Source organism: Odontomachus brunneus, unplaced genomic scaffold (assembly GCF_010583005.1).
Source record: "Odontomachus brunneus isolate Ranch 3 - 2012 unplaced genomic scaffold, Obru_v1 Obru_scaffold_082, whole genome shotgun sequence".
NCBI classification, from domain to species: Eukaryota; Metazoa; Arthropoda; class Insecta; order Hymenoptera; family Formicidae; genus Odontomachus; species Odontomachus brunneus.
In genome coordinates this window covers 1277068-1291415 of record NW_022639532.1, presented here as the reverse complement: position 1 = coordinate 1291415, position 14348 = coordinate 1277068, and the positions used below count along the sequence as shown (strand labels likewise).

Here is a 14348-nt window from a genome sequence, read left to right as displayed (position 1 = left end):
GAGAAAATATATATATATATATATATATATATATATATATATATATATATATATATATATATATATATATATATGGAATGAAAAGAACGTACATTTCTCTGTAAGAATATGTATAATCCTCGTAACTAAAGTCTCAGAACCTTTTGGACAATTCTCAACAAGTGCCAGTAGTTGTGGGCTTCCCATGCCTAAAGATCTCACTGGTCCTTCCACCAGTCTTAGTACGATACGTTTCACATCTGCTCCCATTGATGTGTACACTCGTGCTAATCTGTTATCATTAAACACAGAATTGTGCGAATATAGCCTTTTTAAGAAATTCTACGTGCATCTAGTAACAAAAAATCTTAAGTGTTTTCATTCACTTACTCGTGAATAAGATCTTGATGTTCACTGAGAAGAGCAAGATACAATCCTAGACAAGCGCGTGTAGTTGATTCGCTCCATAAATTTTCAATTTGCGGTCTACCTCTATCTTGCCCAAAAACAATTTCGGGCGGATTATGAAGACGTAAAAAACCTAGATATAGAACTGCATACTCCTCGATCAGTTTGCTTAATTCTGCCCTGCTGTACAATTGACAGACTAATTGTATCGCAGACTCTCGTATCTATTCGGAGATAAACATATATAACATTATTATTATTTCATAAAACTGGTATACTTTTTTTTTATGATAAAATGTACATAGTATCTTGAGTGCTTCGCAAGATCGTGCAGTCTTACCGTATTGTTTTCATGTCCAGTATGGCACAGCAAAACGTTTAAAAATACCAATTGTTTTGTTGGTCTACGTACTACCATTTCTTTCAACAGTTGTAACGGTGCAAGACCTCTAGCTTCTTCGGATGACACCATTTTTAAAGCCTCTACGGCATCTTCCGTTATCAGTGGTGCTTCCAAGTACAATCTTTTAAAAAAAAAAGAAAAAAAATATATATATATCAATCGGTACAGCATAGTTATCTATATTCTATCTTATATACAAAATGCAAGCATATGATATTACCTGTATAATAAGGAATCACGATCTTTACCCTGAATTAAATCAATAGCCGAAACTAAAGTGCACAATAAAAAGTTATATGCTTGATGTGGAGCTTCTTGCGGTTTCGTGCATAACGTAGTCCGCCTTTGGAAACCCTGAAGCAAGGCATACTCTTCATATAACCAACCTAGAGCTAAATCTAATCGATTTCTCATGTCATCCGTAATATAACGTAATACAGCTTCCTTAATATAAGGATTAAAAGTTGCTGCCAATGTAGTCAAAATTTTGGATCTGTAATGCAGCACAAAGGAATTAATTATGGAAGATATCCACTATGTGTGAAAATTTACATGCTTATTATATTTGTCTCTTGTACCTCACAGCAGCAACACCACCAAGAACAGCAGTCTTTTCCGAAAGTAATATCCTATTAACTGCCATCAGTAACATTCGTTCCTTAACTTCCTTCGCAAGCGGTTTAGTTACCTCAGCCAATTTCAACGCCTTCAAACGATTTCTAGCTTTCGCGAGAGATTTCTCGTGCGCCTCTAACGACGCTTTCGCTTCTTTCTCCTTCTCACGATCTTTTTCGCGTTTACGCTCACGTTTTGCCTCGGCTACGGTAATAGTAGGATTCTTGATTAAATCTTCCATTACAGCATCTTCCTCTTTGGCATCTTTCTTCTTTTTCGCTTTAGTCTGTTTTATTTGTGCTGCTAGAAGTTTACCGATTGTTTGACGTTGTATATTAATATCGGTAGTTGCAGTAGGTTGATATTCTCTTAGAAAAATTGTCGTCATGGTATCGGGAACCCATGCCTATTGAATATAATTATTCGACGGAATAATAACGATTAATAATTTCAACTTGACATGAATGTAAGCTCTGTAACGTAAAAATAATTTATGATACGTACCATGCTATCCATCACTAAGTCTGTTGCAATTTCTACACTAAGTCTTTCAGCGATAAAATTTTCTGAAAGTTCAATTAACTCTGGCAATTTAGGTGCAGGAACGGGACTTGGTACGGGTTCTGTTTCATCAGGTATCAGGGCCATATCAAGTTTTGCTCGCTTCGCGGCACTAGCAGCTGCTGCTTCCTTCACATAAAAAAATTTGGACTTCTTAAGAATTGTACACAGAATAAAAAAAATATTTCCTCAACGAGAATCTTATATACCTGTTGGCGTTTTTTCATTCGACGAACATCTTCCGGTTTAGGATAAGCCTTAATAATTTCCTGCTCTTTTGCTCCAAGCTGAGCCAATTGCTTAGCTATGGTTGAAGCATACTCTATACTAGCGGGATGTTTCATCAATCCAAGAAGTGTAAGTTTTAATTGTTTTTGTACGCTGGTCACTTGAGAATCAGACAGGGTTGGTGGTAGATCATGCTGCAGCCTCTGTAATGCTGTACATTACATCGACAATTATACATCGTATACAGAAAAATGTTAATAGATTTACTACATAATACATCTGTACACAAATAAATATATACAATACCTTGAATTACATTTGACATGAACTGTGGTCTTGTTTTGGCAATTAATGCCAAAGATCCCATACATGTCATTAAATTGACGCTGCTAACATGCGGTGACCCGTGAAACTTAATCAGTAAATCCATTACATTTTTTGCTTCCTCTTCCAACTTTCGCCTGCGAGCTATTTTTAATGTCAATGGTATATCTTCAAGGGAAAAGTCATCGGGTTTCTTGGGACAATCAGGGTCAGGATATGTTTGTATTAAGACTACACCCTCGAGAAACTTTACAGCTTGCGTTCTAATTCTATAACAAAAAAAAAGTTTAAGTAAAATTAAACTCAAAACAATTACTTTTTAATATCTTTTTTATTAACAAATATACTTACCCATCATTATCGCTGTCAATCATATTTATAATCTGTACTTTAAGAGCGCTTAATTGACTCCATGCTAATTCCATTTCTGATGTGACAATAGCAGCACTAGAGATCCATTTGAGAGCAGCTCTAAGAATTCTACTACTGGCTCTAAGAACTCGTTTAGCTACAGCCGGTGCTTCGTCTGTTGACAATCTAAGAAGTATTTGCACTGTACGAGGGATTACCTCCGGATGCTTTATTCTGAAAATAATACAATATTATATTTTCTACATATATAAGATCCTCAGTAAGTAAAATAAGACATTGATAATAACCCAGCTTCCTCAACAAATCCTATAATAGCTTTTCTGACTTCTGCACTTCTGTCCGCTGCAAATTCTAAAACATTGCCCAAATAAAGTTGTAACAAATGTGGTTCCTTGTTCAACAAAACTTCCTGTGTTTTACATAAGTTTGCTACTTTAACATCTTCAGTAGAGCTCATAGAAACTTCATTCAACCATTCAACAATCTGCAAAAGGATAAAACGTTAAGAACAATATAATAATATAGAAATTGATAACTCTCTACATTACAACATTAAAGGATAACAAATAGGCAAGTGAGAGTCAGTGCTGATATGCGAGCATCTTTTTATTTTTAAATGAAAATTGTAAACGTTTCAGTCCTAACAATTTGGACCCTCTTCAGTACAAAATTAATTTTATAGTATAAATCCGATGCCAATGATGTTCGACTAAGCGGAAATTGTTACCAAGCTGACAATAAACAAAATCATGGACATTCATTACAGAAAGTCTCTCTAATTAAACGTCTGTTGACAAACGACAAGATAATTTCCGTTTAGTCAATATCATTGGCATCAGATTTATACTATAAAATTAATTTTGTACTGAAGAGGATCCAAATTGTTAAGACTGAAACCTTTATAATTTTCATTTAAAGATAAAAAAACGCTCGCACATCAGCACTGACTCTCACTTACCTATTCGTTATCCTTTAAAAATAATATATTTAAATAAGAATTGTTTTTTGTCTCAATGTTGTGTCAATTATCTCTATTGTCTTAGAACATCAATTTTAATATAGCAAACAGCTATTTCAAGATAAAACCATTACAGTTCTAAAATAAATAAATATTGTATAATATTGTTATGTTATTGTCCAGGCATCAAAATATTTTTTTCCTTTGTAAAATATTATATATTCTCAATATTATCAATTTGTTTTTAATAGAATTGGAATTTATTTAAATATCAACACATGTTTCTTAGATATAAACTTTGTAAGTTTTTGCTACTTGCAGTCTTTACAAGAGGCAGAAATATAAAGGCAAATATTCACACATGATTTTAGAAAGTTTGCATAATGTTTATATGGACAGCTTATTACAATGTCATGAAACAGACTTTCGAGGTTAATGTAACTAACCAAGTCATTCGCTCCCTTTTCCGATTCGGATCTTCTATGTAAACGTGGATCCATCGTATTTACATAAATAAACGTTGACAAAGTGACAAATTACGTGTTGCAAATGTTAAAATGAAATTACACGTTGACTTGAGCCAAATTCGTTGGCTTAACGAACTTGAGTTAGGTGTCGCATAAATTTGCCCTTTTTGATAGAAAAAAATTTGCTACAACAAACGAAAAATACTTTCGTTCAAATGTATAACGCGTTCTATCCGATACAAATAACGTAAATTTAGAATTATCAGTAACTAATATCGTATTTCAAGTTCTAAAAATTGGATCTCGTCTCCATCTTGGTCTCTCTCTTGGGCTATGTTCGCTTTAGGCGCTCACGCGCTGTAAAGCCCTGTGCACAATACCAAGTAACAAGCAATAGAAATAGGCATTAACCAATAGGAACAGGGAATAGAAATAATTAACCAATCCGAATTCCCATTCTCTGTTTCTATTGCCTGTTGCCTGGATTGTGCAGGGAGCGTCCCGATTGACCACGGTACGAATGGACACAACAACCGATGCAAAGAATTATCTAGTGAATTACCAGGTCGAACCAATCATTATAATCTGTGTCCAATCGTACCGTGGTCAATTGGGTCCACTGAAATATATATTACCTGGAACACGCGCTACCTCTTGAGGCGTGCGGGATGAGAGAGATGTTCCTTGTTTCTTCTCTTATCCTTGTCTGGTTTATAGTATAGTGGGGAGAATGTGATACAATCCAAGTTAAAAATTAGAGATAATATGAAAAGCAATGACCACACTGAATGGCAATGACTTAAGCTTATGAATGAAAGTTTAAGATTTAAAAAAATATATATATTTTTTCTCATTAATTAGTGTTTACTTATCGACTTATTATTTAAAAAAAACAAAGCAAAGATGGTTCCTAATTCGGAGATTCAGCTTATGTTTAGAAATCAGCCGACTTAGCTTTTGGTTCAGACTGTACTAGACAAAGACAAAGCGCTGTTCGAGACCTACAAGCATGCTCTCTCTCATCCCGCAAGAGGTAGCGCGCGTTCCATGGCTGCTATTCCGTTATCGTGGTTCCGATAGTTGCCGGATCGTGTCGTTGTAGGTGTCGTTGCGCAGTTTTTCCACGGTATAAAAAAGCTGTGCAACGATAACGAAACTGTCGTTAACTCCAATAACGAGTTACAGAATAAGAGTGTTATTTCACATGTCATATGACAAGCTTTTCGGATACGTTTATTGGTTGACGAACAGAGAACCTAGAAATACTCTATTTTCGTTATCGTTGTGCAGCTTTTGTATACCATAGAAAAGCTGCGCAACGATAACGAAACTGTCGTTAACTCCAATAACGAGTTACAGAATAAGAGTGTTATTTCACATGTCATATGACAAGCTTTTCGGATACGTTTATTGGTTGACGAACAGAGAACCTAGAAATACTCTATTTTCGTTATCGTTGTGCAGCTTTTGTATACCATAGAAAAGCTGCGCAACGATAACGAAACTGTCGTTAACTCCAATAACGAGTTACAGAATAAGAGTGTTATTTCACATGTCATATGACAAGCTTTTCGGATACGTTTATTGGTTGACGAACAGAGAACCTAGAAATACTCTATTTTCGTTATCGTTGTGCAGCTTTTGTATACCATAGAAAAGCTGCGCAACGATAACGAAACTGTCGTTAACTCCAATAACGAGTTACAGAATAAGAGTGTTATTTCACATGTCATATGACAAGCTTTTCGGATACGTTTATTGGTTGACGAACAGAGAACCTAGAAATACTCTATTTTCGTTATCGTTGTGCAGCTTTTGTATACCATAGAAAAGCTGCGCAACGATAACGAAACTGTCGTTAACTCCAATAACGAGTTACAGAATCCCAGCACAGATAGTATATATTTCAGTGGTCCTGACGACTGCACGCCGTTGTTTTCGGCATTCTAATACTTAATAGATTTGCTCACATCGCATGCCCTAATGTGCTCCTACTCACTTCAACGCACTCTGATTGGTCCGCGTGGTGACGTGACCAATCAGAGTGCATTGGAGCGAGTAAGAGCACGTTGGGGTATGAGACGCGAACAAACCTATTTTCGCAGGAGGCTCACAAGACACAAGCGAAAGACGTATGGAACACGGAGCGTTGTCCATTACTCCACATGAAAAGATTGCAGACGTGTGCGCTGTCAATCACGTACACCAAAAGTTCATTAGCGCGCCGAGTATGCCAAAAGTGCATGAATGTGAAAACGCATCAGTGATGCGGTGTCCTATAACTGGTAGAACACCCGTTAGGGGTAGGTAGAGGGTGCAATTTGGAATTGAAAGTTCCTCTTCCATTTTTGGATCTGACAATTAGTTAACGACAATTAGTTAATAATTAATTAAGTCTGTCAATCCCTTAACGCCTTGAGTGAGCGCTCAGAGACGTAAGACGCCATGGGCTCCTTAAGGGCCCTGCTTGTTCGTTTTTCTCCCCTTTTTATATACATATACTAAAATCATTCATGATACTCAACCACCGACATGTAGAAAACATTCAAGGCACCCACGCACTCGAAGAAAACATACTACACATGCCCTCCTTCTCCGGCACATAAAGTGCAATCACTCCGCCCATTCGCACTAAAAAGATTCAAATTATCCATACATTCATAATCGCACACAAAAACACCCATACACATCACTCCTACACATTGAAAATTTGCCATCCTCCTAGCCTTGTTCAGACACCCATCCACACATTTACTCACTCACTCATGCATATTTATTCCTTTGTGATACAAAAAAGACAAGAAAAACGGACAAGCAGGGCCCCTGAGGAGTCTACAGCATTTTACAGCCTTGAGTGCTCACACGAGACACTAAGGGATTGGCAGACTTAATTAATTAATATCTCATTAACTAATTGGAGTGAGTTTCGATTGACCACGGTACGATTAGACATAATTTGTAATGATTGGTTCGACCTAGTAATTCACTAGATAATTCTTTTCATCGATTGGTTATGTCCAATAGTACCGTGGTCAATCGGAACGCTCCCAACTAATTGTTGGATCCAAAAATAGAAGAAGAACTTTCAGTTCCAAATTTCACCCCCTACCTATCCTTAACGGGTATTCTACCAGTGTGGGCACCCTATATAGAAGTCTGTGATAACAACACAAGCAGTGGTCTGTTCTTTTCAGCTGCACTAGCTGCACTGGCTGCACTGCGAACTGGGTTAAGCCAGCGACACACGATGCTTGTTTACGTGCTGAATTGCTTGCTAGATGGAAATATTCTATTCTGTACTTCCCGCTTTAGATACTATATAAAGTCTATGACTCAAATATATGTCACGAAGCCGTGCATTGAAATTTTTGATATATCCGACATCGCAGCCACACCGATTAAATAAAAGGTAAGTTTTTACATTTGGATTATGTTAATTGGTTGTCAACTTTCAATGAAAAAATCGTTAATGTGTGTTTTCGCAGATGGAATCTAATATACCAAAGAAAATTCTATGTGTGGGAGTCATCTGTCTCGATATCGTCCAAACGTGCGAACAATTCCCTTTGGAAGATTCCACTGAAAGGTTAGTACGCTTAGTAAGCTATCGTATGTGTTGTCTTTTGCTATCTGTTTTTGCGCTCAATTATAATGAGTCAGCTACGCGAGTTCGGGCTATCTCAATATGTATTGAGCAACTCTTTGATATGCATTGCTTTATGTATTATGTATGTCAAATGACATGCTTGAATTAATTTGCGGTCGATTTTTCACTAATGTTGCATGCCTCAAATTATAATCGTTAAAGTGGAATATTCGAAAAAGAATCGAAAATTATATTCAGATTGCATTCTGATATTCACCGCCAGTATTGAAAGTTTGCAGTTAATGTAATATAAACTATAAATTTTCAGTACTGGTAATGAATATCGAAACACAGCCTCAGTCATTAAGAACCTGTGACGAATATAAAACCGAATGTATCTTTTATTTTATATTTGTCAACATCAAAACATTCAAGGATATAACAAATACATAAACATTCTATTTTATATTCATGTTTGTTATTGTAGTCATATTAATTTTGTTCTTTTGACTGTGTGCGCGTGTTTCGGAATATACATAACTTCCGATTGAATACCTGAATACCTGACCCGAATAAAATTTTAATGCTATTAAAATTACGAGAAAATGATGAAATCGTGATTAAAAATGCGTGTTTTAATTGTTATATATTTCGATACTATGTTGATATCATTGTGATGTTATTCTACCTGAGCGGAAACCTTTATTTTTTTAACCTTGATAACTTTGAATCTAAAACTGGAGATACCAGTGGTATTCGTGAAATATAGGATCTCTCACCATTTGATTTAGACATAGTTTACACGTATGACCAATTCGCCAAAATAGGATTTGTCGAAACTAGATTCGCGTGCGGCTTTGGAAAGCGAAATGAGTGAACCGACCGAGCGATACGAAAGGCGCAAAGAAGGGGAGGCGAGTTTTCTTTTTTCAAATAAAACGTTTATAAAAAAATATGATAATCGAGCTTCTTAGACTTACGATCATAAAATAGAAAAAAAGACTAAAGATCCTGTGCGGATAGAGAAAATATTGTGTTCATCGTAAGTAGTTCTCCTTAAAATAGAGTAAATTTCATCTGAAATATATTTTTCAAATAGTAAGTAATTTTGGAGATAATCGCGTGGAGCGATTAAAATAGTACATCCCGTATATAAATAATATATAATATGTGATTTTATAATTGTTGTTATGTAGCAATAGATTTCCACTTTACGCCTATGACGTACTATTGTCGACATCACTGATATGTGGCCTGAAATTCGTAATCTCTGGCCATTTAGTAAGAACGAGACTTCATGCAATGTAGTTTATAACGTAATAGATACGTAAACAGGACTTATACTGATAAATAACCATATTGATAATAACCCATATTGATAAAAAATTGGTAGCATAAAAAACTTTTCGAGCTCGTTATCTAAAGAATCTCTCCCACGTTTTACAGCTTTATTTAATTTAACTTTATCATTAGTTGAGTCAGGAGATCAGTAAACTTTAATATTGACCTTTAAATCAAGCGACGCGACAATGATTAGAAATTACGTAAGCATGTAACTGTTTCTTTCGACTCGATAGTAACTAGCGCGGCCAATCTTTTATGTGAGACACATAAAGACGTGTGAAATACACATATATTTGTACGCGACGTAAAATTTCTCCTTTCCTAACGCGAAGAGCCTTCGCGAGCTATATTGAAACAAATTTTAGATCTTCGGACTACCGATGGCAAAGAGGAGGCAATTCATCCAATTCTTGCACCGTGCTGTCGTTGCTAGGACAGCCGTGCGAACTTTTAGCTTGCACGTGCGCGGATGAACATGGGTCTTTTCTGCAAAATGATCTGCATAAATATAAAATTAATTATCGCCACTGTCCTATAATGCCGCTAAACTTTAGCTGTCCTATTTCGACTGTTATATTGAGCTTAAGTACCGGAAGTCGTACAATTATATACCACAGAGCATCCAACTTTCCGGAATTAACGTTCAAGGATTTCGAGGCTCTTGATTTAGAGGAATATAGTTGGATACATTTTGAGGTACTTTTTGCAACTTGGAAAATAATTTCGCAACGAAGCAATTATTTCCCACTTTTAGGGGAGGAATTTGGACCAAGTGTTAGCTATGATAAGACGCGTAAAAAATTATAATGACTTATTAAACGACACGCACGATCGAGATATCAAAAATCGTGATTCGCCAATTATGATTAGTGTAGAATTAGAACGTCCCAGCCCGGAATTATTGGATCTGTTGCCGCATGCTGATGTAGTATTCGTATCGAAAGATTTCGCCAAGAATCAAGGTGTTGAAAGTATGAGCGAGATGTTAAACAATATCGGCCCGAACGTTAAATCGAGGTAAAAAATAAAATTCATTACTTTTAACACATAGAACGTCAACAGACAATATTTTGTTACGCTGAAAGTTTACATTCTGTTAAATGTTTTTTTTTTTAGAGCGGCTATTATTTGCACCTGGGCAGAGAAGGGTGCAATAGCATGTATCGCAAGTGGTAACGTAGTGCAATCTCCAGCTTTTCCTCCGCGAAAAGTAATGGACACTTTGGGCGCAGGTGATACATTTAACGCAGCTGTACTGTACTACTTAAACAGAAGTAAAGCAGAGTTTGCAAATAAATGCTGCAATGTAAAAAATTTGGAATACGCCCGAATGGAATTTATTGACGAAACGGTTCTGCAAAAGGCTATTACATTTGCATGTCGTATCGCTGGCGCAAAAGTAGGATTACGAGGTTTTGACGGGCTTGATCAAATTTATCTTAATTTCTTGCAGGATTCGTCAGTAGATTAATCGAAATTATTTTTATGCACGCTATATGTTTTATTTTATATAGTAACATGGATTTCCTCATACATATGCATGTATGTATGTATATATGTATAAAATAATGTTATACTTTTATAAAAAAACTTACATGTAGTGTCACATTAAATTCAATACTGTTGTATTCATTGATGTTTTCACTCATTTATATTTTATCTACAACGATAATGTGTGCAACATCGGAAGAAAATGTTTTAAATAAATTTATTATAAAAAAATGAAGTTTTAATTGTTATTTTTTTAGTACCTCAAAACTCCGTTCTTTTTTCATCTTCCCTGTAAGAGATTTCCAATTTTGTTGAATTTTTACATGTATATGGTTGATCTCTCCCAATAGAAACGTCGAATGTCATCATCTTACTTCAGATTATACTTTCAAAGTAAATGAAATTACATTTATTGGTCCATCTCTAACGCTATTAATGTTGTTAAGAAAACTACAAAAGGAAATATAAATAATTGTACGACAAGATTTCCCTTTCCACGAATCTCTTCCAAATCTTGACTAAATATTTCTTAGTATTCTGGTTCAAGGCCAAAATCTAAGAAATCCCTTAAATCTTCACATATGCGTTTGGGAAAAATTCTAAAATAAAAATTATAGTAAAGTAGTCTCTGCCTATTTTTTCAATTCATTATTCAAGATAATTTATGTGAAATATAGCTCGCGTTCTGGTTTATCTTATACTTGTATCGTATATAGTAAGTTTTTTAAAATGTATAACTATATTATAACAAAATGATTTTGATATATTTTGATTTATATATTTGAAATATTATATTTGACAGCATTGTTGACTTTAAGCTACTATGCATAAAATGTGACTTACTAAATATTTATTTGGCAATAAAAACAGATTTATCAATTTTCTATGATAATATGTCATAGAATACTTACTTGAACGTATCGACAAGTGGTTTCCAATATGAAGGTATGGATCTTTCGTTTATTTTTTGCCGTTGTGCGCTAATTATTATAGCGGCCGCATCTTTTGGAGAAATTAGTCCCATAAATAAAGGATATCTGAAGATAAAAGAAATGTGAATATTTACTGTATATATCGCGTTTAGAATCGAGATCTTTTTATATTTTCGTTTGGTAATGCATGGTACATTTACTCGATATATTAATTTAACTCACTTTATTTTTGGCTTTTTGCAGAGTCCGGTATTTACTATGGAAGGATAAATTGTAGTGAATTTAATCAAAGATTTTCCGTTACTAGATATTCGTAATTCTTCCTCAAGCGATTCCATAAAACCTGAAAGATATATGTGAGAACTTCAGAAAGCAACGTTATTTTTTTTTTAATTAACCTATAATTATTTCATCCTGATTAAATAACGAGTCAAAGCATCTAAATTACACGAAATCGAATTTACCTTTGACAGCAAATTTCGTAGCGGAATAAGCGGTCAAATGAGGCACTCCTGCGAGTCCGGCTATCGAGGATATAGCAACAATATGACCGTAGTTCCTTTCGATCATGCCGGGTAAAAATGCTTGTATTGTCTAAAATAAATTGATGCACATTACTCGATAGCGAAATATAATGAAATTAACATACAAATACAAAATGAAGATTTCCACTTGCCCAGAAGTGTGATAGCACATTAACGTTGAACTGACTTGTGATTTGATCGGGTGTTAGATTCAAAAAATTATAACAGGGCATTATGCCAGCGTTATTGATTAAAATAGTTATGTCACCGACTTCTTTCTTTATTTTTTCGGCTACCTCGCGAACTCGTGCATTGTCGGTTACGTCACACCTATAGAACACAATGTGAAACCTTAATCGCAGATTATGATATTAATCATACACAAATTAGAAATTTTGATAGTTGCATATATAAAAAACAAAAAACTTAATATTAACGTACTGATACGCGTATACTGGTCTTCCTATAGTTTTTGCAATTTCGTTAGAGCTATTTTCGTTCATTTGCTGATTTATGTCTAAACACACCACTGTTGCACCCAGACGTGCATATTGAAATGCCAACTCTCTTCCTATACCATGACCCGCACCTGTAATCTAGCGTGAAAGAAAGAACAACGCGAGGTTCAAATTTCACGATTTGACATTTGATAACATATTTTTTACTTTATACTTTTATGCATGTTAGACGTTTAGTACGTACCAAAACAATCTCATCGTGCACATGTTTCTCTGAGACGAAGAAACTGCAAAGTTTGTTGCACGCATTCTCACATATTCGATAAAGGATTTTGAAAAGGAAGAATATTAGATCTATCAAAAAATGCATGTCTGTGTATACTTGAATTATTATCTGAAAAATTAATGAATAAAAAATTATGATTTAATTTTGTTTCCAAAAGGTTATTTGTTTCCGTTGATTATAATTAGACACTTCGTATAAAGTGAAATATATACAAACTTCAATCTTCCCGAATACACATGGATACATTTTATCTTCGTGAATATATCGTCCGTTTAAAATTTACAAAAATTATCTCAGACACTAGTTTAACTAGTGTCAAAACACTCGTGAAGCAGGGTCTGTCTACATAAACAACACATATAATTGGGCATATACAGTGTGTCCCATAAGTTCGGCAACGGCAAGAAAACTCGGCGGAGGAGCATTTTAGAGAAAAATGTTTCAAATAAAAGTTGTAAGGCTTAAAAAGTCGCATTTAATAACAGTAGTTATTTGACTTAAGATGACGTCGCCAAGGTCAGGACAAGGTCAACTTTGCTTTTTTTAGATAGAAATACATATTTTTTATTACGGCATTTTATTCTACGTGAAAAAGCAAACAACTTTTGTTTGAAAAAATTTTTTATACGACCTCTATTTTCTAAGATATTTACGTAAATATCTACAAAATTATTGGTTTCAATAATTTTTTACTTGAATTCTATCAACTTTACCGAAAAATATTAAGAGATAAAAATTATTTATTTTGTTCTCATAGAGCTCTGAGAATTTTTTCAGAATTTTATATTAATTTTTTAGTACTGCATTTTCTTGCATTTTCTTGAAGTACTAAAAAGTTAACACAAAATTCTGAAAAAATTCTCAGAGCTCTTTGAAAACAAAATAAGCAATTTTTATCTCTTAATATTTTTCGGTAAAGTTAATAGAATTCAAGTAAAAAATTATTGAAACCAATAATTTTGTAGATATTTACGTAAATATCTTAGAAAATAGAGGTCGTATAAAAAATTTTTTCAAGCAAAAGTTGTTTGCTTTTTTACGTAGAATAAAATCCCGTAATAAAAAATATGTATTTCTATTTAAAAAAGCAAAGTTGATCTTGTCCTGATCTTGGCGACGTCATCTTAGGTCAAATAGCTACTGTCTAAATTAAATTATTATCTATATTAAATGCGACTTTTTAAGCCTTACAACTTTTATTGGAAACATTTTTCTCTAAAATGCTCCCCCGCCGAGTTTTCTTGCCGTTGCCGAACTTATGGGACACACTGTATATCGCATATATAAAATGCTTTAATTTAATTTTGTTGATTGAAACAAGTTATAATTTCACTTTATTACTCGTTATCCTAAAGAAAGTTAAGAGAAAAACGGGAAATAAATTATATATGTATTTAATACACACACACACA

The 14348-nt window shown here is 34.4% G+C and overlaps 3 protein-coding genes across 4 annotated transcripts in view; 1 reads left to right on the top strand and 2 right to left on the bottom strand.

Moving 5' to 3' along the window:
* LOC116847731 (symplekin) overlaps positions 1-4648 on the bottom strand; it is a 6627-nt gene extending 1979 nt beyond the window's left edge. The window contains exons 1-11 of one of the 2 annotated variants that reach the window (XM_032823040.1): positions 4295-4648; positions 3178-3374; positions 2870-3103; positions 2501-2787; positions 2176-2405; positions 1910-2095; positions 1369-1811; positions 1011-1283; positions 728-911; positions 370-611; positions 93-271 (exon numbers count right to left, since the gene is read on the bottom strand). In XM_032823040.1, coding sequence (XP_032678931.1) covers positions 93-271; positions 370-611; positions 728-911; positions 1011-1283; positions 1369-1811; positions 1910-2095; positions 2176-2405; positions 2501-2787; positions 2870-3103; positions 3178-3374; positions 4295-4348 — 2509 coding nt within the window. In that variant the 5' untranslated portion in view covers positions 4349-4648. Of the gene's footprint in view, positions 1-92; positions 272-369; positions 612-727; positions 912-1010; positions 1284-1368; positions 1812-1909; positions 2096-2175; positions 2406-2500; positions 2788-2869; positions 3104-3177; positions 3375-3848; positions 4237-4294 lie in introns of those variants that run through there. The other variant, XM_032823041.1, reaches the window with a different exon arrangement.
* Positions 4649-7510: 2862 nt separating this feature from the next.
* On the top strand, positions 7511-10971 carry LOC116847735 (ketohexokinase-like). Its single transcript, XM_032823048.1, has 5 exons — positions 7511-7724; positions 7801-7901; positions 9611-9941; positions 10000-10262; positions 10362-10971. Exons 2-5 carry the CDS (start codon positions 7801-7803, stop codon positions 10714-10716), a joined length of 1050 nt encoding a protein of 349 aa, XP_032678939.1. The 5' UTR covers positions 7511-7724; the 3' UTR covers positions 10717-10971.
* Positions 10972-11108: 137 nt separating this feature from the next.
* The window catches only part of LOC116847737 (short-chain dehydrogenase/reductase family 16C member 6-like), a 3832-nt gene continuing 592 nt past the window's right edge, over positions 11109-14348 (bottom strand). Inside the window, exons 2-8 of the mRNA XM_032823050.1 lie at positions 12895-13044; positions 12634-12788; positions 12345-12522; positions 12133-12262; positions 11891-12011; positions 11648-11773; positions 11109-11335 (exon numbers count right to left, since the gene is read on the bottom strand). Of these exons, the coding sequence (XP_032678941.1) occupies positions 11266-11335; positions 11648-11773; positions 11891-12011; positions 12133-12262; positions 12345-12522; positions 12634-12788; positions 12895-13020 (906 nt within the window). The 5' untranslated portion in view covers positions 13021-13044 and the 3' untranslated portion in view covers positions 11109-11265. The remainder of the gene's footprint in view (positions 11336-11647; positions 11774-11890; positions 12012-12132; positions 12263-12344; positions 12523-12633; positions 12789-12894; positions 13045-14348) is intronic.